At 37.9% G+C, this 25876-nt stretch overlaps 1 protein-coding gene across 1 annotated transcript; it reads right to left on the bottom strand.

Moving 5' to 3' along the window:
- Window positions 1-1641: 1641 nt before the first annotated feature.
- On the bottom strand, window positions 1642-25760 carry LOC121868748 (UPF0047 protein YjbQ-like). Its single transcript, XM_042369625.1, has 6 exons — window positions 25387-25760; window positions 19535-19629; window positions 18822-18863; window positions 10145-10228; window positions 4353-4506; window positions 1642-3821 (listed from the first exon to the last, which is right to left on the bottom strand). The coding sequence occupies exons 1-5, from the start codon at window positions 25559-25561 to the stop codon at window positions 4378-4380; spliced, it is 525 nt and encodes a 174-aa protein (XP_042225559.1). The 5' UTR covers window positions 25562-25760; the 3' UTR covers window positions 1642-3821; window positions 4353-4377.
- Between the last annotated feature and the right edge of the window lie 116 nt (window positions 25761-25876).

Genomic DNA, 25876 nt, shown 5'->3' with positions numbered 1-25876 from the left:
GTAGTGTGTATACTGGCCATGAGCACTGTGGAAAGACAAATAAAACCGAGTCTCAAAGGAGGACTAGGAAGATCCTCACTATGATGTCATAGTGTGTACGAGAATTAAGAACCATTTACCTTTATTTACTTGTGGTAAATGTTGGGGTATTCCAGAGTCTTCATGGGATGACCCGTTCATAACCATTATTGCCAATGTCAGTGCTTGTTCGGCGGCCCTTAGAGATTTTTGTGGTGGTGTTCTTCATACAACATGTGGCAAATATAAAATGGAGAAATTTTTTGATCTCTCACAATGAGTTCATGCACGTTCGAATCAGTCTAGCATGAAGCCAAAAAGTGTTTGCTGCACTTAAGAAGGGAGTAAGAACTCATGTGGTATGTCATAAAAGATTACTTTTAACTACAAAATGAAAGGCCAAACTATTCAGGCAAGGAATCATTATGACCAAACAGCCCCACTTGCTGAGCACTATCAGGAACACACATGTGTTGAGCACAATTATTCATTTAACACTTTCACAGCAACACGATGAAACTATTGTACTCATCTCGAAGTTCTAAATTCTGAAAGTGTTACTTCTGTAGGTGCAGCATTCACCAACATCTTTAAAAAATATTTAAAGTTAGGAACAATAAATTGATCCTCTTTCACTGATCCCAATGAAGGCACTGGCAGTGGTACTGACAACTAAGACCAAGAGGAGTTCTTTTTAAATTTGATGACTTCGCAGGAACTGAAAGGGTCATAGCATGAACTTCCTTTTAAAGGTAGAAGGGGTTCAAAATGTGAGTCTGGCTAGTCTTTAAGACAACCACCAAATCAAAGATCAAATTTTTATCCCTAATTCAAATGGGTGAGGAAGCTATATGCAGTACAAGTTTTATCTATCTACATGGAGACATATCCCAGTACTAAACATATCAAGCTCTCAAAAGGTAGGCTCAGGCAGGTGTTCTACTGGTATGGATCTCATAGGTTTCTTGTTGATGTCCTGTAGGTCATAAAATTAGATAAATCATAAAGGTGCTCTGAACCCTTCAGTTATGATCTCCATAATCTAATGTAAAGATCAATATTTCCAATCTTAATAATTTCAAGGAATAAAGTGCTAAATTCCTTGGGAAGACAAGATGCTTCTCCACTCTCCCTTCATAAAGAAGAACTATTGCTACTTGCCGGTATGTACCAAAACCTGTGATAATGTTGTATACATTAGAATTTTTTTTTGTATAACTAGTTCAAATATACAACCCTCCAATTGAATTATGGTGCCTTTATGCATGCAAGCTGCTCTAAATATTCAAATACACATGATATTTTGCAAATTCTAGTCATCTCAAAACCTCAGCAAACAGTAATTTGGGAATAAACTATTTGTTTTGGTAAATTAAACATAAAGGATATCTAAAGGTGTGAGCTTCATCTCAAAAGTCACTACTTGTAGCTCAGCTAAAGAGGAGAAGCTTACTCCAAAATTCTGGGGTTCAGCCACCATTCAAGTTCCTAATTATTACACTAGTACCAAGATATATAAATTATAACTAATATAAAGATTCATCTACCAACAGTAAATCTCTGAAACAACTAAGCAAGTCTAAAATTTCATCATGAAATTATTGAAAATTGATACAAAATATGTCAAATGAAATAACTTTAGTTATAATTTTTCATGAAAACAAACCCACACCTTGATAAAAAACAAGACATATGAATGAATATTACACAGCTGTAATTGCAGTCTTATCTGTTGTGAATTTTCTAGTGACCAATTTGGTTGTTTACTCTGTCTATAAGTAACACTGGACACTTAAGATAATTCACTTATCCTCTTTTTACCCACAAAAGTTAACCTCTCATGTCATCTAGTATGCATTTTTGTCAATGAAACCACTTCCATCACATAATGGCAACATGACCCAAATACATTGTTAGAAATCAACTTTCTTTGAATGTGCTACAAGCAAGAGGCCCAAGACAACATCCCTTTACTTTGTAGAAGAGAAAAATAGAAACAGTCTTATTTTTTTTCTTTTTTAAGGGAGGAAGACTGAATGGCCTCCAGCAATATAATGCTCTCCAAGTTATTGTGTGGCAACTGATCATACTTATAGGGCCAATCAGTGCCCAGCATTTCTAAATAAGATGATAAAAACTCAATCCTCTACAGAGGTTTGTGTGAGGATTACTTCCCTTTGCATTAGCACTGTTTCACACATCAAGAATTAAGATATACTCATGAAGCAAGTTTACATGTCCACAATAAAATTTCCAAATAAATTCAAAAGTCATTAACATATATTAAGCATATCTAGGTATAAAAAAATGGCACAAAAGCATTAAGTAACACTATATCTTTTTAAATCTTCAAGTTAATTTCTAAGGCTTGTTGAAATGTCCCTTCTGAACATCCAGTTTAAGAGTCCTTCTCTTTGAGATTTAAAACACGGTTTATCGATTTCTAACATGCCATTTCCCACGTTCCAAACAGGGTGTCCCACACAGAATCTTATCCAAAACACCACTATCATCATCTAGATCACTGGTTGCTAGCATTGACATTCTATGTGACTCCCAATTCCAATGCTGTAGCCCATCTAAATCCGAATTCTTAAAATGCTAAAGCACTCCTCAAATATTATTTTACATCTTGCAGCATTGTTCTACTGTCCTAATAGTTGTATATTACATACCAGCAACATTGTGGACTGCTGCGTTTTATTGAGGTTTCCTCTAAGAATTCGGCTAAGAGAGTACCACAAAGCTCAATGAAAAGAGCACAAATACTTTCCTTCAATGGCAGTGTATCTAATGAATCAAACAAAGTAGTTCTTTACATGTGAGGTTCCTTCGTTGAAGTTCACAAGTTTTTAAAATTGGTGAATTAACAACTACACTTATAAATCTATATAGATAAGCCAACCATACCATCTGAGTGCAATAATAAAAAGGCCCAAATGCTCCTACATATGGCAAGAGGGAGGCGGCTACCAATTGATGAAGGGTAAGGTAGTGACTTGACCAGGCCGCTATTTAGGCAATGAGCGGATTCAGCTTGAGTAGCACTGTACAATTCTTTAATGTTTTGTAAACTGTCAATTCTGAGAGTACGTCCAGATAAATTGGCTAGTATTTTTCAGATAAGAAGACTAAATATTTCTTCAGTAGACCATACATACTCAAAGTGAAAGAAAGCGATCAAGTCACAACTTATATCTCTGAGGATTGGTACAGATGGCCAATGCTGGTAACCTCAGACAGAAATATCCTCCAACTGGATGCATAGCTACCTCCTCCTCTCCAATTACAGTAAGTTTTGCATTGCATACAGCTGGGAAATTAACCTCTATGGAAAGACTTTGTAAGGTCCACGAATGTCAATCTGACCACACTGTCATATGCTGGTGCCCGAAGTAGGGTAAGAAACCTGATACACACCCTGAAGTTGTCGTCTCTGCTGATATGCGGGGCGTTAACAGGTTGTTTAATGGGAGTTCTTTCTTTCAGGGTCAAGGCTTTCACTGCCTTGAGTTTCTATTTGTCTGGGACCCTGGAGGATATTTAGTGCTAGAAATGTAAACTGCCAAAGCTTTATGGCTACATAAGTCAATCGATATACACGTTTCATTAAAAGTATGAAAAATCACAACTGAAAAACCGCTGTGGTAAGTTTTGCATTGTAACATTATCCTTCACTGAAGAATAAAGGTTCCACCACAAGTTTTTCTTAATGGGTTTGTACCAGTATGTGCCTTAATTTTCTTCAGCACTGTTGTAACTCAGCCCATATCCCATTGGCAAGGAAGAGAGGAGTGCACAGCCTGGGAAAAGATGAAGGGAGAAATGAGTGGCATATCAGTGAACAAAGACACAAAGAAAGGAGATTAAGAATAAGATGACATACCAAAAGTATAACAAGAACATTTTTAACAAAAGAATCTATGAATTTTCTGAGTAGAGAAGAATGTGATACTAGAACAAGAAGAAAACAACTGCATATTGTTTAAGTAAATGAATGTAGATATGTGAAGGTAAAGCAAATAACTGAAAAGTCTCCTGAAAAAAAAAAAGAGTAATTGGAGTATAGAATAAATAAGAATAATTTGAAGAAAACCAGATGAAGAGGTGAGCGATGCCAAGCCACAGGGGGCCAGATGCAAGAGATGAATGACTTAAGGTGAAGGCTAGGTACATTTTGTCTATTAGTGGCATAATGGTGGAATGGGATACAATGGGTTGTGGAAAAAGGGTTCAATTGGGCTGCAAAATGAGACACAACAAACTAGCTTTAGCCAATTGCCAACCATAATTGGTTGCATTCCTGGCACAGCCAATAAAACCACACTAGACACCTTAAGATGCCCGTGTGGGGTTCTTCTAGCTGCTCGTTGATGCCATTGGGGACATTGGAGAGACAGGAGTTCGGCCATCTCGTAAGCACCCATTTATAGTCGCAACAATCTTTCGAGGCCCAGCTTCATTTCGGTGTTCACATAACCATATTCCCTGTGACGAGAAAACAGAACATCTCTATGTTATCCTGAAAGCAATAAAATTATTACAAATAAAAATATTTGAAATATCAATTACAACTGTAATACAGTAACAATAATAATACAGTACTGCTTAACCCTTAGTAGAGTGTGACTGTACAGTAAAACCAAGTTAATTCAGACCCTATCTGGCAAGTGGTACTCTTTTAAAGAAAGTAAACACAGTACAATAATATGAAACATCAAATTAATGAAGAAATCTTCTAGTCTACTTCGTCAGTTCATAGTCCATTTTCACTTTTTATCTAAAAAAAAAAGGAAATTTTGAAAATAATACAGATCAAAAGTGTACTATTACCTGTAGTTAAGAAGCTGATAAATGGAGCACCACTGGCAGCCATCTTGTTTACATTAGCCACTCAGCCCATTAAGGGCACAAACATGAAGGAATGTTGGGTAAAGTTCCACAAATAAAATAAAAAAATACTAAAATATGATTTTCCAAAAACAACATCAAAATTATGAGATAACCTTAACTAGATACATTTACTTAGCAAACATAAGGAGATAAAAACGAAGACAGTAAATTTATTGGAAAGGATGCTATTCTTAATTCTATCTGATCATAGGTGAGCATATCTACTTAAGGCAGAGAGCGATACAATTTTGATGCTAATTCTGGACATCATTTCAGGCGATAGTTTCAATAAACCTGCTAAGGTGCATTCTCAAAACTTCATGCTCCCCAGACCTTTGTTCACACGTACTGTATTAGTTGCACCATGCTGTAAACACATGTACTGTACTGTGACACCAGTATTTTTGTGTGCAGTGCTTCATATTTAATCACCATGGCAAGTGCAAGTGGTTGTGGTGAGGTGAATACAAACTAAAGTTTCAACAAGAATATAGCATAATATAGCTCATAATCAGGCAGCTCTCGTAATATAGGACGACTTACTAGGGGAGTCTGCTATCTTTAGTGAGGTCCCTCTGACAACAGCTGGAGCTGATTTTTATTTAAATTTTGGGGGTTATAGTAAAGGCATCTCCCAGCTTACGGAAACTCTGGTTATGGAAATTCGCACTTAAGGAATTTGGAAATTATGACCAAAAAATTCGGGATACGGCCAAAGAATTCTCCCTTACGGATTTGGAGTAAATTTTTTAGTTTTTCAAACATAAAAATTGCGACATAAATTAACAAATTTCACCCAAATTATAAAATTTATATTGTGTGGGTTACAATACCTGTACAGTGGAGGACGGTGCACCCACACCAATGGTGCTCAGTTTGATATCAAATCCCAGTTTGTTCGGTTTTACGTGTGTGTTCAGGACTGTGTTACTGTGTACCCTTTTTCATGATGAGTGGAAAGAGACCATCAAGCTCAAGTGAAAGCAGTGATGTTAAAAGATCCCATAAAGGAATTATGTTGGACATTAAACTTGATGTTTTAAGGAGGTAACTCCCAGTACAGTAAACCCTCGATAACTCGGAATTTGATAACTTGGAATTTCATAAAAACATGGCATGATTATGGTCTCGGAATGTACGTATTAGTATAACTCGGAAAATGCCGAGATATATATAAAATTATCTGGGAAAATCTAGGCATATCTGGCCACCTGCATCCCCTACCATGCTTGTGTCACCTACCATGCCTCTGTGTCACCTACCATACCTCTGTGTCACCTACTATGCATCTGTGTCTCCTACTATGATGCTTCATTCTTCACCTGCAGTGCTGGTAAGTGTTACTTTTTTACATTTAGTAATTACATGTACACATACATGGGTGGATAATTTTTTATTGTTGTATTTTTGTAGGAGGGGGAAGTGCCACGATACGTAGGAATTTGGGATAACACGGCAGGACCAGAGCCCCATATGTGCTGAGTTATATCAAGGGTTTACTGTATAACTCAAATCACACCACCTCACCTCACTCCCTCATGCAGCACTTAATACTGCTTGTGGTGAGTTAAATTCACATGTTGTGTGCATTTATTATCATTCATGAAGTAATCAATGTACGTGTTTAAATTTTTTTTTTTATTCATGTGTGTGCTTGTACTATGCATTATTGGAAAAAATATTTCCTTGGGAACGCATGTCCAATTATATAATGGCAATCAATGAGAAAATTGGTCCCACGTTATGGAAACATTTTCAAGGAAACATCCCGTTCATAACACGAGGGATGCCTGTACCATCACACTGTCCCCTAAGAGGTGTGATCTGGTGCAACGGCTATTTTCTACAGGCTGGGAGGTCTTATGGAACAAGGTATGTCAAAGTACAGTGTACAATCCACAATTTTCAGAGAATTTCCAATTGTTGATGTATTACTGAATTTACTAAATTACCAAGCACATTTAAGGACCTTAGTTGTTGAAGTGCAGAAATAACATTATAACGTCGAAGATGTCAGATCCATCTGTCATATTGTAATTCAGTTTCAGCTGGCAAATTCTGACTAATTAAATGGGGGGAGGGGGGTGGTATGGGAGCTTTTTGCAATCATGACTCTGGCAAATGGTTTTGGAGGATACATAAGTACTACAGTATACTGTAATACAGGTAGTACCTCTCTAGTCCAGGAACCTCGGGACCTGACCGGTGCCGGACCATGGAAATTCACCCTTTTCCTGGATAGATAGTGACTTGTGCTTATGCTTGGAAGCACTAGCACCACTTTCTCTGCATCATGGTCTCTTTGAAGACATATTGAAGGGTTAAATGTCGTATAGTAGCTTCTCAAATTTCGCGAGTTTTTAATTCTTAACGTATTTTATTGGAACACACAAAAAAATAAATAAATAAAAATTTTGACGGCAGAAGCTTGAATTTCGACGGGTTTGAACGGCCCGCCAACGTGCAGACGACGTGCATAATCGTGTAAACAGCGTCATTTCTCTTATGTACAAAAGATTCATTATTGTTTATTACTGAATGTCTTTTTTATTGAATTAATGTTTGTGTGCAAAATGAGCAATACAATTCATTAATAATACGTAGAATATTAAAACACACGAGGAAATGACACAGCATTGTTTTCGTTGATTACAAAGCCAGTGACTGACTGGTTCTACATATAAAACTGAAGAAAATAAGACCTTGGTTGTAGCTGTAGTAAAATTAATATGGTTGTTTTAAGTAATGTTAATTAATGTTAATAAATGGAACAATAGAAGTAGCTAACGATAATGGTAAAGAAAAAAGAGAGATCGAGTATGTAAGTGCGCATGCGCACACGTGAAAACATATCGTCATTACTTTACATAAGAATATGAAAGCAACACTTATTTACTGTTCATATATATTTTAATTTATGTTTCTGAATTTGTTTTTATTGAATTAATGTATGTGTGTGCAAAATTAACAATACAATTTATTAATAATACGTGGAATATTAGAGGAGATGAGACGGCTGCCGGCATTGTTTATGTAAAAGCTTACGAAACCAGTGACTGATTGGTTCTACATATAAAACTGAAGAAAATAAGACCCTGATTTTAGCTGTAGTAAAATTAATGTAAAAAAAAATAATATGGTTGTTTGAAGTACCTGTAATGTTATTTAATGTTAATAAATGGAACAATATAAGTAGCTAACCATTAATGGTACAAAAAAAGTGAGACTGCGCGTATGTAAGTGTGCACATGTGAAAACATATCGTCATTACTCGACATAAGAATATGAAAGCAACACTTATTTACTGATCATATATATTGAAGGGTTAAATGTTGTACTCTGTATAGACAAGCAGAGAGAGAGAGAGAGCAGCCGAACTGCCGGATGTAAACAAACCTTAATTTCCCGCGGCTGTTTTTTATTAAGGGGATTAGCCCACCCGGGCACAGGTCACTGACCCACATTGGGGCCTGAGGGGCAAAAATTTAATACTCCTGTAATAATAATTCAGACAAAAAAAAAAAGCTGCCTATCTACCTATTGGACAAACTAAAATCGTTCCGGACCACGGCAGTTTCTGGACCACAGAATGCCGGACTAGAGAGGTACAACCTGTAACAACAAAGGCATTAAGCTGCAATTTGCTACAATACTCACACCTAAGAAATCTGAACTTCACTTAATTTTGTGCATATCAATGATAATTTCAGACAGAGGCACCATAAGACTTTTGTTCATTTCAGATATTTTGTTCAGATTTCAGAACGTCACTACTGCCTGATCTTTCATCAGAGCCACTAAATGTGAGGTACATCAGTAACGTACATATCTCTAACCACTATGTCATGGGTTCGAGTCCTGGCTCGGACACACGTGAAAAGGTGTGACCCTACCAAATATTGCAGGTTTCTTCTGGGTACTCTGATTTCCTCCTGTACTAACACTGGACAATAAAGTTCATAACAAAATAATAAAGAGCAAACCAATTGCCCAAATGGCTAGTAAGCTGGTAAGTGGTTAAATGATAAATCTACATGCTTCTTTAAAAGAAAGCTTCCTTGAATCAAGTCAAATATTAAGGTGTGGCTTGAGTCTAAATAATAATAAATAATAAAAATAAATAAAATAATAGGAAAAACTGTGCCTTCATACCAGGGGTGGTTTGATCATGTGGGCAATTACCTGGTACAATTAACTTTTTTAATATGATTAGCATTCATATGTACCAAGATGTGACTTTGTGGCTCGGTTCATTCAGTCTTAAATAATTTCATGTATCTACCTCCTTTTCCAAAGCTTGCAATGCATCATCTTCTGGGAATACTGCATCATGGCTTATCAGAAGGTGCAAACACTGCATCATCTCTCTATATATAAAGACAATAGAAGCTAATGATCTCTGTCATTCAAAAATTACAATTCAGTGTGAAAGCATCAACAAGGCTTCAAAATGTAAAAGAAAAAAGTACTTGAGTGAGGAGTGTGACAAGTTGACCTACTGTAGAAAACCATGGACCGGTTACGGTTTGTGAATTCGAACAAGAGGAGAGGTAATTACTGCAACTGAGAGGAGGAATTCATTTTACTGAACAGAACCAAGGCTACCTCCATCATGGATTCTATTTGCAATACAGTACTGTATTAAAAATGCCTATGGAAGTAATGCTCTAACTCAAAACCCATATTCTATGCATAAAAAGGCATACAGTATTGTATTACTAGTACTGTATTGTAACTTTAATAACTTATTCATGAGGTTTATCAAACATTACCATACATTTCTATTTGGTTCACACCTTAAAAGAGTTGCATGTGAACTTACAGCTTAATTTCCTGAGTCAGTTTTTTTTAAGTCAAGATTAATAAATGTTGATAAGAATTTCGAATGAATGAGTTGTGTGGCATAGCTGCACATCCCCTGGTGCTATATATGACAAGGGGAGATCTGCATGCACAAAAATAATCTACAGTTGATTTGCTTATCTCCCTGCCTTAAGTGGTATACAGTATCTTTGCCTCTCAGATTCCTTTCAGAGAGCTATGGTTTATGATGTAAGTTTTAATAAGTGTCTAATCAATGCCAGCCATTAATGTTGTGGGTAACCCTTGGTTGTAACCCATACATCTGTTGAGTAAATAGTGTTAATGAGTCTTCTTTGAATGATGACAAGTTATAAAATGATTTCTTAGAAATATGGAGAAAGAGAGAGGAAAAAAATGAATACAATCTTACCTGCCAAGTTCCCAGGTTGAGCTTGCCTTCTGAAATGGGCAGCGTAAGAGAGGAACCTATGAAGCAAGCCTTGACATGGGCCGGCTGAATTGGAATGGTGTGGGAAGAGAGGAAGCAAGAAGATATGATCAGTATTTCAGAAATGGAAATCATCTAGAAATTTATTAAAATTCTATCACACGTGACTTTATTTTTTTTTTTGCCATTTCAGGTCTTCCTAATACATTAATTGGTTAGTGTATGACATTTTGACAAAAATTATATTCATTATCATGAGTTTTAAAATATGATACAGTTCCCTATCATAAGAAGGCAGTACCTTCCTATCATCATTACTCTGAATAATAATTTTGATGCATATTAAAAGGAGAAAGAGCTTATCAGCAATTCTTAGTCTGGTAAAGAAGCTACAGGTATTGAAAAATTAATGTTGTTTTTAGTTTAAGCCAATAAATTTTCTCAATACTTAAGCAATTACAGTTAAACTAATTTCTGGGGATACACAGTACAAATATCACCAGTCGTCCCTCAAGTTTTCCATCTTAAGAAAAAAAAATGCAAACATGAGGACTGAAGTATGAAATTCACTTTAAAGTCGAGGGAAGAGACAAGTGATCTGCAAGGAGACTCCCACTGACACCCCCTAGTAGAGCCTACCATGATCAGGGGTTTGACATGTTCTAGCAGTAAGCTACACTGTCTTAATGCATATATATAATGTGTTGCTCAGAAGCTCAGACTGTTTAAATACTTTAAACTTCCTAGTCCAGCAAGTTGCTATAGGATTCAAGAGGACTTTAGAAACACAAAGATGAAAACCTTGAACGTTACCCATAAATATTATCCCTTATGGTCACAATAGATGCCTCAAATTCTTATATATCCTGCTGATTAATAATCTTACTGGGGTGGACAGAAAAATATTAGGTAATCATCTCTTTCCCTCAGGTATACAAATGAGATTACATGCTTCAATCCTCTCGTATATTGTATGTACAGTATACACTTATGTGGTCTATGGCAATTGGGACACCATGCCATCAGGTTGTCACATATGCTAGCATGGAAAATGGCCATAAAATGGTGATGACAACAACGATGGTGATAATTATGTTAGAGTGAACAATTGCTTATATGAAAATATATTCATAAATAACTGTTTTATCAATGCATTATATATTGCATATACAGTACACCAAACAAGAGAAAGAACTGTAAAGGTTATAGCTAGGATATTTCTTTTGCATGACTGAATAAGAAGCACTTCAGTTAGCACATATATGTAATCAACTTTTAAGTTAAATAGTTTATGAGAAAAACCAAGAATTCACCCTGGAAATCCCATTGACTGAGTTGGGACAAGGAGATGCTTGTATTTACCCATCAAGTCTTTCACAGACGGTTTCCTATTTAAATATAATGTAACATAAGGCTACTGTATAGATATAATACATACGTAAAGATGCACCCATACTTAAAATATTATAATAAACCTAGCTGTTGTGTATGCTTGAGAAGTCCAGGCTCCTCATTAAAATTAAAAAATCCATCCTTTGGAAAGCCTCAGGATAGGAGGGGAAAGTTTAATTCTCAAACCTGAAAACGAATTGACCCTTGGAACTATAGCAGCTTGTGCATGTAGACCTTCCCTTGTCCATCACCTGCAGTACTGGATTTCCAGTAAAAAGCCTCAGTCCAGCTGAAGTTCTCAATCACATTCAAAGAAACAGTGAAGGTTCCAGGTCTCCTTGTCCCAATACAGCTGTGAAATGGGATATCCAGGATCAATCCCTTATCTATAGCTTGCTCAGGCCAAGGAGACCTGTGTACTCAAAACCTGTCATATGAATGGGCGAGCTAGCACAATGAAATTCAAACATTAGTGAGCACCTGCATTACCCAAAGACATTCCTCTGGGGATAGCTGAAGATGCTGCAAAACCCAAAAATCCAAGAGCATGTACTCTGAAAGTGCAGCTTGGTTATGTAAGTCCAATTATCATGCTAAAATCTATGATCAAGACGTGCTTGATGAATAAACCTTTTCTGTGCTTATACGAAGTACTGTGCTGTATACTGTATAATTATGTTTTGGGAAAATAAAAGAGGGGTCTCCTTTTTCCATTGGAATTTAAGATTCAATCTAAGGCTTTTCCAACTAAGAGATGGTACAAAGGACATAAAACTAGACTCTTTTTTAAGCTCACGAATCTCTCAAACCCATCTTCTTCATGCCTGGGCTAACAACCAAATAAATTTCATGAAAATACATTTTAGTTATTTCTCAACCAGAACAAGGTGACGTGCAATGATTATTCAAGGGTTGTTTAAAAAAATATACAGTATACAAATGTATAGTAAATCTTCTGATTGTAGTTTGGCTATTGCACATTATCTGCTGCTAAAGTGCTTGTGCACAAATTATTACAGTAAAACTTTCCATAACTTGGAATAACAGAGGTTCTAGCTTTGCTGAAATAAAGCAATTCCGAATTGTAATCAACATACAACATTTGATATCGAGAATAAAATTACTGCACGATTTATTGTACGGTACCGTAGTTGCATGGATATCATCTACTTTTGTATACAGTAACATATGTTTTAGAAATAATAAGGATTAAGTACAAAAATAAGTTATTAAACTTGTGCAGGTATTGAGAAAAACTGTGATCAAAGGCACTCCTTCACTATACACACTCCCATTGTACACATTCTTATATACTGTACAGTACAGTGAACCCTCACTTTACGCGGTCAATTGAACCCACGGCGGCCAGCGTAAAGTGAGAAACGCGTAAAGTGAACAACATAACTTATGGGATTAATTGAAATAGAGACCGGGCCGATCCCCAAACTCCACTTTTTCAGACACAATACCTACGTTGTAGTAAAAATAACTTCTTAATTTTATGATGGTATGCACACACAATTAATAATTAAGAGAAATATAAATAATATTAGGTTTTTTAACACTTACATTAGTAGCAAAGATGGCTGGGCACACGGGGATGGGGGGGGGTTGGTTCCGAGGCAGAGGGCAAATTATTGGCCCTCACCTGTATCACTTGTATCACTATCCACCACAGAGGCTTGCAGGGCCTCTTTGTCAAACCCCTCAAAGTCCATATCCTCACTATCATTATCACTATCACTGACTTGGGCCGGCTGTGGTGGGTGGCGGGTGAAGAACTCGGTAATGTTTTGATGACTGGGCGACCTTGTGCGCACCCTGCTCGCGCCGCTCTCCGCGTAAAAGGGTACACACACTGCGGAAAGTGAGCATTCCGTGTTCGGCAGGGTACCGCGTAAACGTGGAAACACGTAAAGTGGGACAGCATAACGCGAGGGTTGACTGTACAGTATATGAAATCATAAATGTTCTTTGTGTTTTTGCTAGTACGCATTTTTTACTGTCATGCAAATTTCAAAAGTTGCGCCTAAGTTCCTTTGCACTGCAACAATCTGCTACAACCTATGCCATTTCAATGAATCGGGTTTACTGCACAGGTACTATTCTTTAGCCAACCCAGGGTGTCAGGTCAGGAACTTATCCATCGTATCAAGTGACTTCTATTGTAGGCAATTTTTAACATTTATTTTGCTATATGAACAACAGCCCCCCTCCCACCTCTGCCAAGTTATTATACACTGTATATATACACTAAGTCCTCGTAAAACGTCGGCCCACTTAAAGATGTTTCGGTAATACATCGCTAAACTTTAGAGACTAAAAAATTTGTTTAACGTCCCGGTGATCCGATACTACGTCGGTTTGCGTCGCCACAGACTACTTTCTACGGTGCATCACCTGCTCTCGTCTGGCCAAACTACGCTCTCTCAGCTCGGCGCGCTGCCTTCACTCACTGAACGTCACAGTGTCCCCAAGCAACGCCGAGCCAATCTTTGTTACGCTGCTTAAGTGCTTTTGCTCTAAAATTGTACTCTAACCATTCGAAATGGCTTCCAAGCACCCATCAAGTGCTACTGATGCTAGTGTAGTGAAGAGGCAATGTAAAACCATTACCCTGAGTACGAAAATGGATGTATTAGCTCGTTTTGAAAAAGGGGAACGTGCTGTGGACATAGCCGCTGTGCTTGGTCAAACCCCCACATCAGTGCGTAATACCCGGACCAACGCTGACAAGATTAAGGTTAGTGCTGGAAGTAGTTCTTCTCTGAGTGCAACTAAGACAACTCGTACTAGAAGCACTGTGATAGAAAGGTGGAAATGATGCTGGCAACGTGGATGGAGGACCTTAATCAAGCAATGCCCCTGTGAGCCTTATGGTTATCAAGCATAAGGCCAGATACTTGTTTGATGACTTAAAGGCAGAAGAGGGTGAAGGATCAAAGGAAGAGATCTTTATGGCCAGCCAAGGATGGTTTCAATGATTTTAGCATCGTTATAACTTCCACAATATTAAGAAGACTGGTGAAGCTGCCAGTTCAGATATGGTTGCTGCCAAGACATTCCTGCCAGAATTCAAACGGATTATCCAAGAAGGAAGCTACTCATCGAAGCAAGTCTTAAATGTGAATGAAACTGGTCTCTTTTGGAAGAGGATGCCTGAGAGGACCTATATCTCCAAGGAGGAGAAAAAAGCAGCAGGTTTTAAAGCAGCAAAAGACCGCTTGACGCTGCTGCTTGACGCGAACGCTGCCTGTGACTTCAAGCTGAAGCATATGCTGATTTCTCGTGCTGCCAACCCATGGGCCCTGAAAGGTTACTCTAAGGATCACCTCCCTGTCATTTAAAAGGCAAACAAGAAGGCATGGATAACCGGCGCCATATTTAGCCAGTGGTTAAACGTGTACGCCATCCCTGCAATGAAGGAATACTGTGCCAAGGAGAACCTTGACTTCAAAATTCTTCTGATCCTTGACAATGCTCCAGCTCATCCACCCAATCTCGACGACTTGCATGAGAGTAAAAGTTGTATTCCTGCCTCCCAACACGACAGCACTGATGCAGCCTATTGACCAAGGTGTCATCGCCGCATTCAAGGCGTATTATTTACGCCGTACCATGGCCCAGCTGCTCAAGGCTACAGACGGAGATAATAAACCTACGATCCAAGAATACTGGCGTGGCTTCAACATTCTTCATGCAACTGACAACATTGACAAGGCATGGGAAGAGGTTTCAGGAAAGTTGCCTGAATGGTGTGTGGGGTAAACTGTGGCACGAGTGCGTCAACAGTTTTACGGGATTCACGGACTTAGTCCCAGCTGTGAATAGGGATATCCTCAGCTTGGCCAGACAGGCAGGCTGTGATGAGCTGGAATCAGAGGATATTGAGGACGTCCTGGCATCCCATACAGAAGAGCTCACCAATGAGGATTTGCAACAACTAACAGAACACAGTCCCGTTGAAGACGAAGACGACGAAGAAGAACCTCAAAGACCACTAACTTCCAAGAAGATGGCAGAATCGTTCAACATGTTCCAGCAAGCAATGCAAATCCTTGTAGATGACAACCCAAACAGAGAACGAAGTTCAAAGATTCTACGCAGCATTGATGAAAGTCTTGGTTGTTCCACTGAGATGCATAAGGAGAAGAAGAAGAGTAGCACCAAGCAATCAACACTGTATTCAATTTTTTGTTGCGGGATGGCAGAAGCAGCAGCAGCACCTTCACAACAGCCGGCAGCCGAGGAAGAGCACACAGCAGCCGAGGAGGAGCAAATAACAATGGAGGAGGAGCAAGCAGCGGCCGAGGAACCCCAGTCAGCGCAGGAGGAGGAGGCAGCCGCAGTCTCAGTGACTTACCACCCTCCTACCCTCCCACTCTCCTCCTCCGCTCCCGCCATCCACCTCCTCTGCTTCACTACCCACCACAGACTCGCTCTACCACCTCCGCCCATCGGTGAGTACCCATACAAAATTGGTAGTTGTATATGCGTGCACTATTTTCTATAGAAATAGCAATGATTTTCTGTATATATATAATGTATTTCATGGGGGCAAAGGGAGGCTCAGGAACATGACTCCCGTATTTTATCTAATTCTTATGGGGAAAATTTATCCGCATTTTTAGGAACGTAACCCCGACGTTAAGGGAGGACTTACTGTATACAATTTTTTGTATTTTTTTTTTTTTGTATCACTGGAAGATGCTGAGGTGGTGATAGACATCTGGGAGTGTCCCTATGTTGAAAGTCAGGGTTGTGTGTACTTTAGAGAGGAGGAATGGCTGACTTCTGTCCCAGTGTCCTTCCCCCTGTGAGGGGAACCTACGAGAAGATTCTAAAGTGAGATAAACAATAAAGAGGGTCCCCGTTATTCGTTAAGGGTTACATCGTAGAAGATAAGAATGAATCCTGAAACGACTAATAGCGTGGAATTCTTCCCCATAGAATTAATAGAATCAGGGGAGGTTTATGCCCCTATTCATTGCTAACATCACTCATGCAATGAAAAAATGGGTAATTTTCTGGCATAAGAAAAAATTAATTGTTGTACTTTGTTGTCACTGCACCCTATGACTCTCAATAAAGAATAAATGAGCAAATAAAATAGACCCTTGACATAGCACGATTCAGAACTACAGTTTTGATATAGAATGCCATCCTAAATCAGAGTTCTTCAATGTACAAGTCATAAGATGTTATTCAATGTGTGGCAAAGTTTGTAATGCCTCTCAGTCCTGTTTATGGTGTGGAGGTGAGCATACAGCTGTCACTTGAGTCAGAAATTTATTTTATCCTACCCCAAGAAAAGAATGGATCATTTTATTATGAGGAAAGAGAAAACAAATAAGGCATTCAATTAATTATCTGCATCTGAAAATTAAGTAAATTAAATTAAATTGTAGAAGGAAATGTCACAAATAATAGAGAGGCCTTTGCCATGTCAGCCTCACATGAACCACCTGCCAGAAAGAAAACTAAATTGTGGACAAGACAGTACAGGTATAGTGATGATATTTTATTAAGTATGGTTTTATAAACTGTGAAAAGGGAAACAAAGATCCCAAGGCACAGTGTGATATTTGTTATGAAGTTCTTGCAGGCTAGAGTTTAAAACCGTCAAAACAAAAGACACTTAGAAACAAAACGCACAGAACTTGATGATAAACCCCTGAATATTTCCAGAGAATGAATTAAGTTATCAGTTCAATTTCTCAGTAAGTCAACCACCGAATGAACAACAACAACTGCCATAACCTTTAATTTCTGTATATATCTCATTGCCCTACACATTTACTGAAAAACTAATTCTCCCAGGCACTCTAGATATAGTGTACAATTTTCGATCATAAGTTTTATGAAAAATTGAATAGTATCCCTCTCAGTGGTGACACAGTGTATTGGAGAATATGTACTATTGCCGAGGATTTAGAATATCGGCTGGTTACACGTCAATTGTTTGCTGGAATATTTGCAATCCAACTTGATGAAATCCTGATATTTCAAACTGCAACATTGTTAGTTTATGTGAGACAATTATGGAAAGATGATTTTATGGATGGTTTACTGTGTTGTCTGACCATACCAACAATGACAATAGGGTCAGAGCGCTACACTTTTTAACGAGTGTAGGTGTACCGTACTTGTTAAAAAGCGTAGGTAAAATCAGCACCTTAGACAGTAGCTGAATGAACTAGGCAATTGGATCAACAAAACAAAAGAAACAATTCTTGCACCTTGAATTAAATAAAAGCTAGAATTCATCATAATATATAGTTTATGCTGAACAGCCATGTATATCCCCTAGTGCTACAAAGAGTACATACGTAAAACTTCTCTGTTAAGAAACTGAGTTATTTAGAGAACTGTCTGCCCTGTTAAGAAACCGACCTACTGTACTGTATTTAGAGAATTACCTGTTCTGAAGAGGGACAGGGAGACAACCAGAATAACTTTTTATCAGTTATCAAATGTAGCTGACAAAAGACAAGGGAAGGTCTATGTATGCAAGCTACTGTAGCATCAAGACTCGGTGAGCTTGCAGACTTGAATGGTAAACTTTTGCATCTTGAACTCCTCTCTGAGGATGAGAGTTATGATGGGAGAATTGTACAGTTTCTCCATGACTTACGACGGGGTTCCGGACTGACGACCAGTTGAATTGGTCGCAAGTCGAAAAGGCAAAAATAATACATAGAAAATCTAAAATGGGTCTCTTTTTCTTCTCAGCACCACAAAACTCACACTTTTACGCTTGCCAGCCATTTTAAATGGAAATACAAACAAAAATTTTGTCAGTAAACAGCGCGATCATTACAGTCGGGACTCGAAAATATGTAATTTGAAAAATATTTTATACGACTGCGGTGGTTGTATGTCCGGGTGGTCGTAAGTCGAGTGGGTCGTAAGTCAGGAGTACCTGAACTAAGTGTTTCATTAGTACCATTAGTTAATGTCATGGGTTAACAGCTGTTGCATCCCGTACACTTGATGGGTAAACATACAAGACTCCTCTGGCTAACAGCAGGCTATAAATATACAATTTACACAGACACACACACACATACATACACAGAGATACACACAGACAGACAGACAGACAGACAGACAGACACACACACACACACACATACATACAGATAGACACAGACACACACACAGTTCAGTAAAATGTAGCCCCCTTGTAAATTACATAAACATCATACTGGGAAAAATTTTATGGACGGTTAATGTGATGATGTGCAAAATTTGAAAAACAATTTACCATATCATCAGGGCCTTCACAGGAATGTCGGTAAGGCATCCCCTGGAAAAAATGGAAATCTATGTTAAAAAAACAAACCAAACCAAAACTCTATGGTGGGTGGCTGTGTTGAAGGAGGGAGGGAAAACTGCTCTATGCAAAAAGTCACTATCAACACAAATCAAAGGAAAAGGGCAAATATTGCACACTTTGTAAAAAATATATTATTTCATGCAGAATCTAATCTAAACAAGTAGCATAACCATCCATGGGTACCAGCAAATAATACTAGTTTGTAATTGTATCTGGAGATGAGGTTTTACCATCAACAATAGTTCTTTGGGACATATTAGCCCAGCGGATATCTTTAAAAGTAAGAAGAATAATGCACTTGCTATGCAGCTTTTGTTCACCTAGAAAATCTACTCAAGGAGAGCTTCAGTCTATGGGAATAATAATAATCTTTTTATATTCTTTGGAAAGTATTAAGCATGAGTCTAGCACCAACTACCCTAAAAAATGCAACTTCAATATGCATTATCACAAGTAACGGTACATTCAATCACTGTCCATAAAGCTTAACTTCTATTGAAAATGACTGCCAGTACAGTATAATTGTAACAGCATCAACAGCTGTTTGTAATGAATTTTCTTCTATATTAAATTTTTAGGAGAGATTGACAAGGCTTATAACTGAACTTCCCCTTACACAGAAGGAGTGCGGTGCAACATACCTCAGGCACTATTTTGTTGAGCATCATCTCCATGTCATCTCTGACGTAAGGGTCCCAGTTTTCATTCAGCGCTAAACTGGCTGATGTGTGGAGGACTGGAAGAGACCATAAAATGAGATTAATTAATAAATGAGATGACATACGGTTAACAATGGTTTAAGTTAAAGGAATAAGACACTAACAAAGATACCTATTAACTTTACCTATCTCCCACTTTTGTGTTGGGTAGACAAATATATATTTTTTTCTTTAATAATGAGGTAAACTGGGAGTAGTACACATGATACTGTTCCCTCTGAAGAACAATGCTACTAACAAAGAGACAGTCATTCAATGAATAAGAGAAATTAAATGTAAATGTAGTTGTGAAAAGTGGAGGATAAATGTTCTAAGAACTGGGAGTCTGATGTGCAAGGTACAAAGAGGGGAGGGGGAGTGAGGGACTGGCAGTTAATGAGTACAGTATTATGAATAAGTAAAGCTGTAGGGTGCCATGCCACATGTGAGAGAAATATTGTGTTGTAAAAGGTAGAAGTTGGGCCAAAAGAAAAAGACTTGTACTGTATTTTGGAAGCATGATCTGTAATGTTACAGATGTGGTGGGTCTATGTGAGAATCCAACTGGAGTTAATTTAAGAATACTGAGATTGTATAACGTATATGCCTGTACTGAATTGCACTGTATTGGTGGTTGGTGTAACTGGGACAATACTGAATGAAAGTGGAAACTGGTAATGATCTTGCCAGTAAGATGCTGCATGAATTTGTGTTTTGGTGACAGTGAATGCAAAAAGATTACAGTACTTGTGTCTAATATTACTATGGACTCGAGACTCGTCTTCAGGACAAGAGTGGTGTTTGGTAAATCTACTGGGAGATGTGACTGGAACATTAGACCAGTGGGATAAATCATAGTGTAAATAAATTTTGAAGCCACTAAAGGGGTATCATATGTCTTACATGGCAGTGTGCTTAATATGATGGAAAATACAGTATTATATTAATTATTGGCTTATAATCATTGTGTACAACAAATCTGTCATTAGAAACATGCCTTGTAGCATTTTGTGGCATCGTAAGACATTTGGGTAATTTTTTTGTTTTTCATAATGGGAGTCTATTGAGAAATGGACCTTATGAAAAATTGATTTACAATTTTCTTTTTTTTAAGCGAAGTCTTTCGAAAATCAGGGTTTACCTCTACACTGTACGTCAATGTCTTAAATACATTTTAATGGACTTTCTTTAATTACAGATCGGAAAGGAATATGTGACAGATGGTAGAAGCATACTCTTTGATTATCTGTGGGAATAATGACCCTACCTTGCCAGCTTGAGGAGCATATGGGAGTCCTACATATAATGCCTAGTTTTCGTTCTGTAAAAGTGGGTTAGTGATAGGGAGGACATCAGACGTAAAACCTGCATTAAACCTGCCAAATGGCAAATGAGATATCAGAACTGTCTCTCTCCCCTGATCTCTGCTGCATTTTCTGGGTTGGCTAGCAATTATGCTTGATAATACAGGAGCCTAAACTCAAGGCTAGCATACCGAGTGGCTGCTCCATTATATAGCACATAAAACCACAGCCAGCTTTAGTGCCAAGTTGTACGTGGAAGAGTATCCCAGAAGCTGGTTGTGGTGGACTACCCGAGACCACTGTAGTACACTAATGTACGGTACAGAACAGTTCTGCTTTTCCTACAGCTTCAGGTTTGCTAGTGCACCATTATCGTGGTTTGCGGGTAATTGGGATTTGAGTTGGAAGTATGAGTGTTCATATTAAGCAGGGGAGATCAAGTGAAATTGTCGAGACATTGAACCGTAGAAAGCAGGATGTCTGCTGTGGACAAGAAACAGAAACTTGATGCAAAGAAGGATCGGCAAGGTAAGAATGGCGGGTACAAATCTTCTGGAAGAATAATCATTCTGGATCAGGTAATGTAGGAATTCTGATTGTGGAAAATGAGGAAGAGAAAGTGCTCAAGGTGATAAAGGTGAATGTGAGAGTCATAGTTTTGAAGCACCTGGTAGGCAGGAATCTGGTGACTATAGTATTTCCACGCTAAGCTGGCCTCCGTAAGCTCCGCCTCTCGTCTATAACTACAAATAGCGGATTGGTTCCCCTGAGTGTCTTACCTACCCCCAGACTGCACGTATATAAGCGTGAGTTTATATCGACCTTTTATGTTGCATACTTAAAATTTTCTAACATCCTCTCTGAAGTGCAAATGCCTTGAAATGATTTGGATTTTGATAATCCATATACTGTACTGTATATAACATTATTTTAGATAATAACAGGTCTGTTTACAAATTGTGAATACATTTATGAATACATTTTGTCTGAATTTTCTATGAAACAATCAGCTATTAGTATAGAAGAGGGGCGGTGCCTACAGACCAGGTTAGTGTAGAAAGGGTCTAGTATCTGCATGTACCCCATAGGTTGGAGTAAATGAGGAAGAAAAGAACAAGTTCTGGGATGAGCTACTGCATGAATTCTAGTTAAAGAGAAATTGTAGTACTCGGTGGTGATCTAAACAGTGATGTTGGTGTGCACGGTGGGAAAGGCTTTGCTACAAGGCATATTCAAGGTGAAAGAATACTCGAGTTTGGGGGCGCACTGAACATGGTTAGTATATGCAAGCTGTTTAAAAAGTGGACGAGTATGCAGATTACACATCAGAAATGTGATGATGTAGTCATGGCAGTTAAAATAGGCAGTTAAAGTGGATGGCAAATGTAAGCTTGAGTGAGCAGAAATAAGAATGGAGATATAGATGTGTAATGTGACAATAAGATACAGTATAAGAAACCCTATTCTGTTATAAGAGGGTGTGTACTAATTATAATGATGCTGATAATAATAATAATAATAATAATAATAATAATAATAATAATAATAATTATATACAGGTATACAGTAGTTTCAACCTACGATAGGTAGGTTTTGTCGGTTCACCTTACCTATGATAAATCATTATCTATGTGTAATAATAATACCTGTAATAATTATCATAATCATAATAATAACATTTGCTGCAACTGTTCATGTGTATGGAAAGGACAAGGATGCTGCTGCCTCTGTATTCATGTGTATCACCAAACCAATACAGGTGCAGTAGCTAAAACAACTATCTATGCAGGTGGGAGTCGATATGCTCCGAAATTTTACGTGTGACTAGTGACAGCCTTCATATACCAAAATTTATCGTCCATGGTCTCATACTGTTTCCCACAAAGTATGCACATAGTTGTTTTAGCTACTGTACATAAAGTTATGAAAATTACAATTCCTCCTACTGTACTGTGGTCTCTCGGTTAACGAACGCCTCGGTTAACGAAATTTTGGTTAACGAATTACCTTCCATATGCATCATTTCGGTTAAAAAACAAAAATTAGGTTAATGAAATTCTTACGAAAACATGTCAACATGTTTTGGCTTGCTCACCAGCTGGAAGATTAGTCCGCCAATACAGTAATCGGTTCTAGGGCTTATATTCGTTTCCATTAGAGTAAATATCAAGAAGGCTGTTATTCAATATTTTTAACACTTATTTAACATAAATGCAGTACAAGGAACTAGTTTTTGATGCGCCCATCAGCCACTTCACTCACCCACCAAGGCGTCAGTTTGTGTCTCTGTTCAGTGGAGGAAACATCTTGCTTGTGGGTCTCTTGAACACAAGAGTATTTTTATGTTTTTACAGTACAATTATTGGTCATTCTGAAATTTATTTAACATATTGACAATATATAGTGCAGTGCAGTGTTGATTTGAAGAAAATAATCTTGAACTACACCAAGTGAACTTAAAATTTTATGGGTGAAATGGTGGCATGAAACATGGGGTGACTTTTCTTCCACCCCCACTTCCTTCTCTTCTCCCTTCTCCTCCACCCCCACTTCTAATTCCCATCATCATCAACCAGGAGCCTTCTACATACGCACCTCAAAGTAAGTGTACTTTACTGCTTTTTTTTTTTACTTTGTATGTAATTTTCGGTGATCTGGAAACAATTACCGGGTACCCAATATCCAATTAAAACAATGGATTCGGTTAACGAAATTTTCGGTTAACAAACGACCTTCTGGAACGAATTGTGTTCGTTAACCGAGGGACCACTATATTACTAATAAGAAGTGCCCCCTTTTGGGATATTATTATTATTCTTGCTATAAGAAAGAATAATTTATCATCGTCTAGCTACAGAAAATTTTTCTAAAGTTCCTAATGCTGATGATGATGTTTCTTAGTGAGTATGAAATGAACTGACATTATTATTAATGTCAATGAAAAGTTGGGACGACACCTCCTGATGCTCACGTAAACAAAGTTGGGGTGGCATCATGTCAGCAGCAATGACATTTCAATTTATGAGAAATTTGGGATAAAAACTTTAATAGGCAAAGTACTATTCCTCGATGCAAACTGCTTTATTCTAAAGATAAGAAATAAGTTTTCTTCAACAGATGTTGTAAAACTGTTGATTCTGCCAATGACATTCTCACTCAGTGACACCCCTGTTGGTTTACTCATCTATACAGTAAAGTATATACTTTACCTGTACTGTACTTTATGATATTATTTCTTTGGATATATTTTTAAAACTGCACCTAAAAAAATTAGCTGTGAGTACTGTACAGGTACTGTGAACACTGAAACTTGTGAGCTACAGGTTAAGATGTGTGGAGACACCAGTAGTCAGGTCAGCCGACTGCAAATTTATCAATGATAATACAACTCACTGCTGCTTTTATGAGTTTCAATGGAGTCTTTTCTATAGTTGTAGGTTTAATATACTGGGGGTCTGGCCGAGGCCTGAAGAGTGAGTGTGAGACATGTCATCATACTCATATACAGTAAGGCTGGTCAAATCACTTTTGGTTTATCAATATTTTCAGTTTCTGAATTTGGAGTAAGGTTCCTCAGCCTGTGTTACACACCTTCACTTATTATTTCCTCATACTTTATACTACTATTAACTTTGATGTCCAATTCATGTGAAACATGTTAATAATGAACAATAAATGATGGTTAATAGTGAAATTGGGGCTACTTGATCCATATTAAAGGTTGTAATGCCAAAAGTAGTTTTTGTACCAGAAGTATGAGGAATATGCACAATTTGTGACATGACTTACTATAATCAGGAGTGAATATATAGAGATCTTACCCCCGTTAAGTACTTCTTCCTGCAGTAATACCTTAAATAATTCTAAAAGCTTGAGAAACTGTCCATAAATATAAGCTACCAAAATCTGTATACTCTATCAGGTGTGACCATCTTCCTGCCATGAAGGTGGGTCAGGTGGTCAATCAGGTTAGGCATTAACTACTGTTCCTTGGAAGGCGTGAGGTGAACATGTATGTATGGTTGGATATCACCTTTATTTCTGTGTATTTTTCCAATTTGCACCGTACAGATTAACCAGCATTTTACCTCCATTCCCTAAATTATTTTATTAGGAATAAAATTGATGATACTTTGGCTATGTATCTCAACACTTAAACAGTCTTTCTCACAGGCAAATTTTAAGTACAATGGTTCAGTAATATAATAAATGGATCTATATTACAGAGTATATCATTAGTAAAACTATTTCTTGAATTTATCATATATCTCAGCCAAATGTCACTATCAACCCATCAGCTGTGAAAATTTTGCATTACCGAGTTGCCTTAAAATTATCTTTTATGCTGAATTGTACGTTGCAGATATATGAGTTAATTCTACTGGGTTACAGTGTTGTGTACAGCCCAGTATTAAATTTATAAGCAAAAATGCAGACGACACCCTCATGTGCCAGAGATATGCACATGTAAACACTAGTCCATGTACTCACTCTGTACGTGTAGTAGGCCTACAGCAAATTGTCTGAGTTCAGGAATTTCCTTCAGGACTTCGTCAGTTACTAAATGAATCCCTCTATGCTGTGGTCGGAGCTTGATTTTTCTTTGAAACCACGCTGATCCAATTTGTATTCCTCTGCTGGAGGAAGCCATGTTTGCTCTGACCATTGACAGCAGAAGGTCTACCTTACGCTCTATCACGTCCTTTAACACCACTTCACCACTTCATCATCCTTGAAAATGCATCGAGGCCGATTAAGAATTCATTGTCGAGGTAATATAATGATAAAGAATGACATAAAAGGGAAAGATGAAGTGTAAAACATTAAAGATGCAGGATTAAGGAAAATTATCCCCGACAGATGGCACTGGACGGCCCGGCCAGGAGCAGCTGACGGCAGACAAGCGTCAGCGTGTTTACCTCTGACACTGGTGGCTGACCTCACCCACCCTGGCTGACCTCACCCACCCTGGCTGACCTCA

This window comes from Homarus americanus, unplaced genomic scaffold (assembly GCF_018991925.1).
Source record: "Homarus americanus isolate GMGI-L3 unplaced genomic scaffold, GMGI_Hamer_2.0 scaffold30535, whole genome shotgun sequence".
Lineage (NCBI taxonomy): Eukaryota > Metazoa > Arthropoda > Malacostraca > Decapoda > Nephropidae > Homarus > Homarus americanus.
The sequence above is the reverse complement of the archived record's forward strand: the minus strand, read 5'-3'. Positions and strand labels throughout refer to the sequence as shown.

What these genes read in the sequence shown, in the direction of transcription:
- LOC121868748 (XM_042369625.1), bottom strand. Translation starts at nt 25,561, where the DNA reads ATGGTCAGAGCAAACATGGCTTCCTCCAGCAGAGGAATACAAATTGGA. An exon ending in TCAACAAAATAGTGCCTGAG is followed by an intron (nt 18,864 to 19,534) that starts GTATGTTGCACC and finishes CATTTTTTCCAG; the next exon opens with GGGATGCCTTACCGACATTC. An exon ending in GTGAAGGCCCTGATGATATG is followed by an intron (nt 10,229 to 18,821) that starts GTAAATTGTTTT and finishes ATTCCAATTCAG; the next exon opens with CCGGCCCATGTCAAGGCTTG.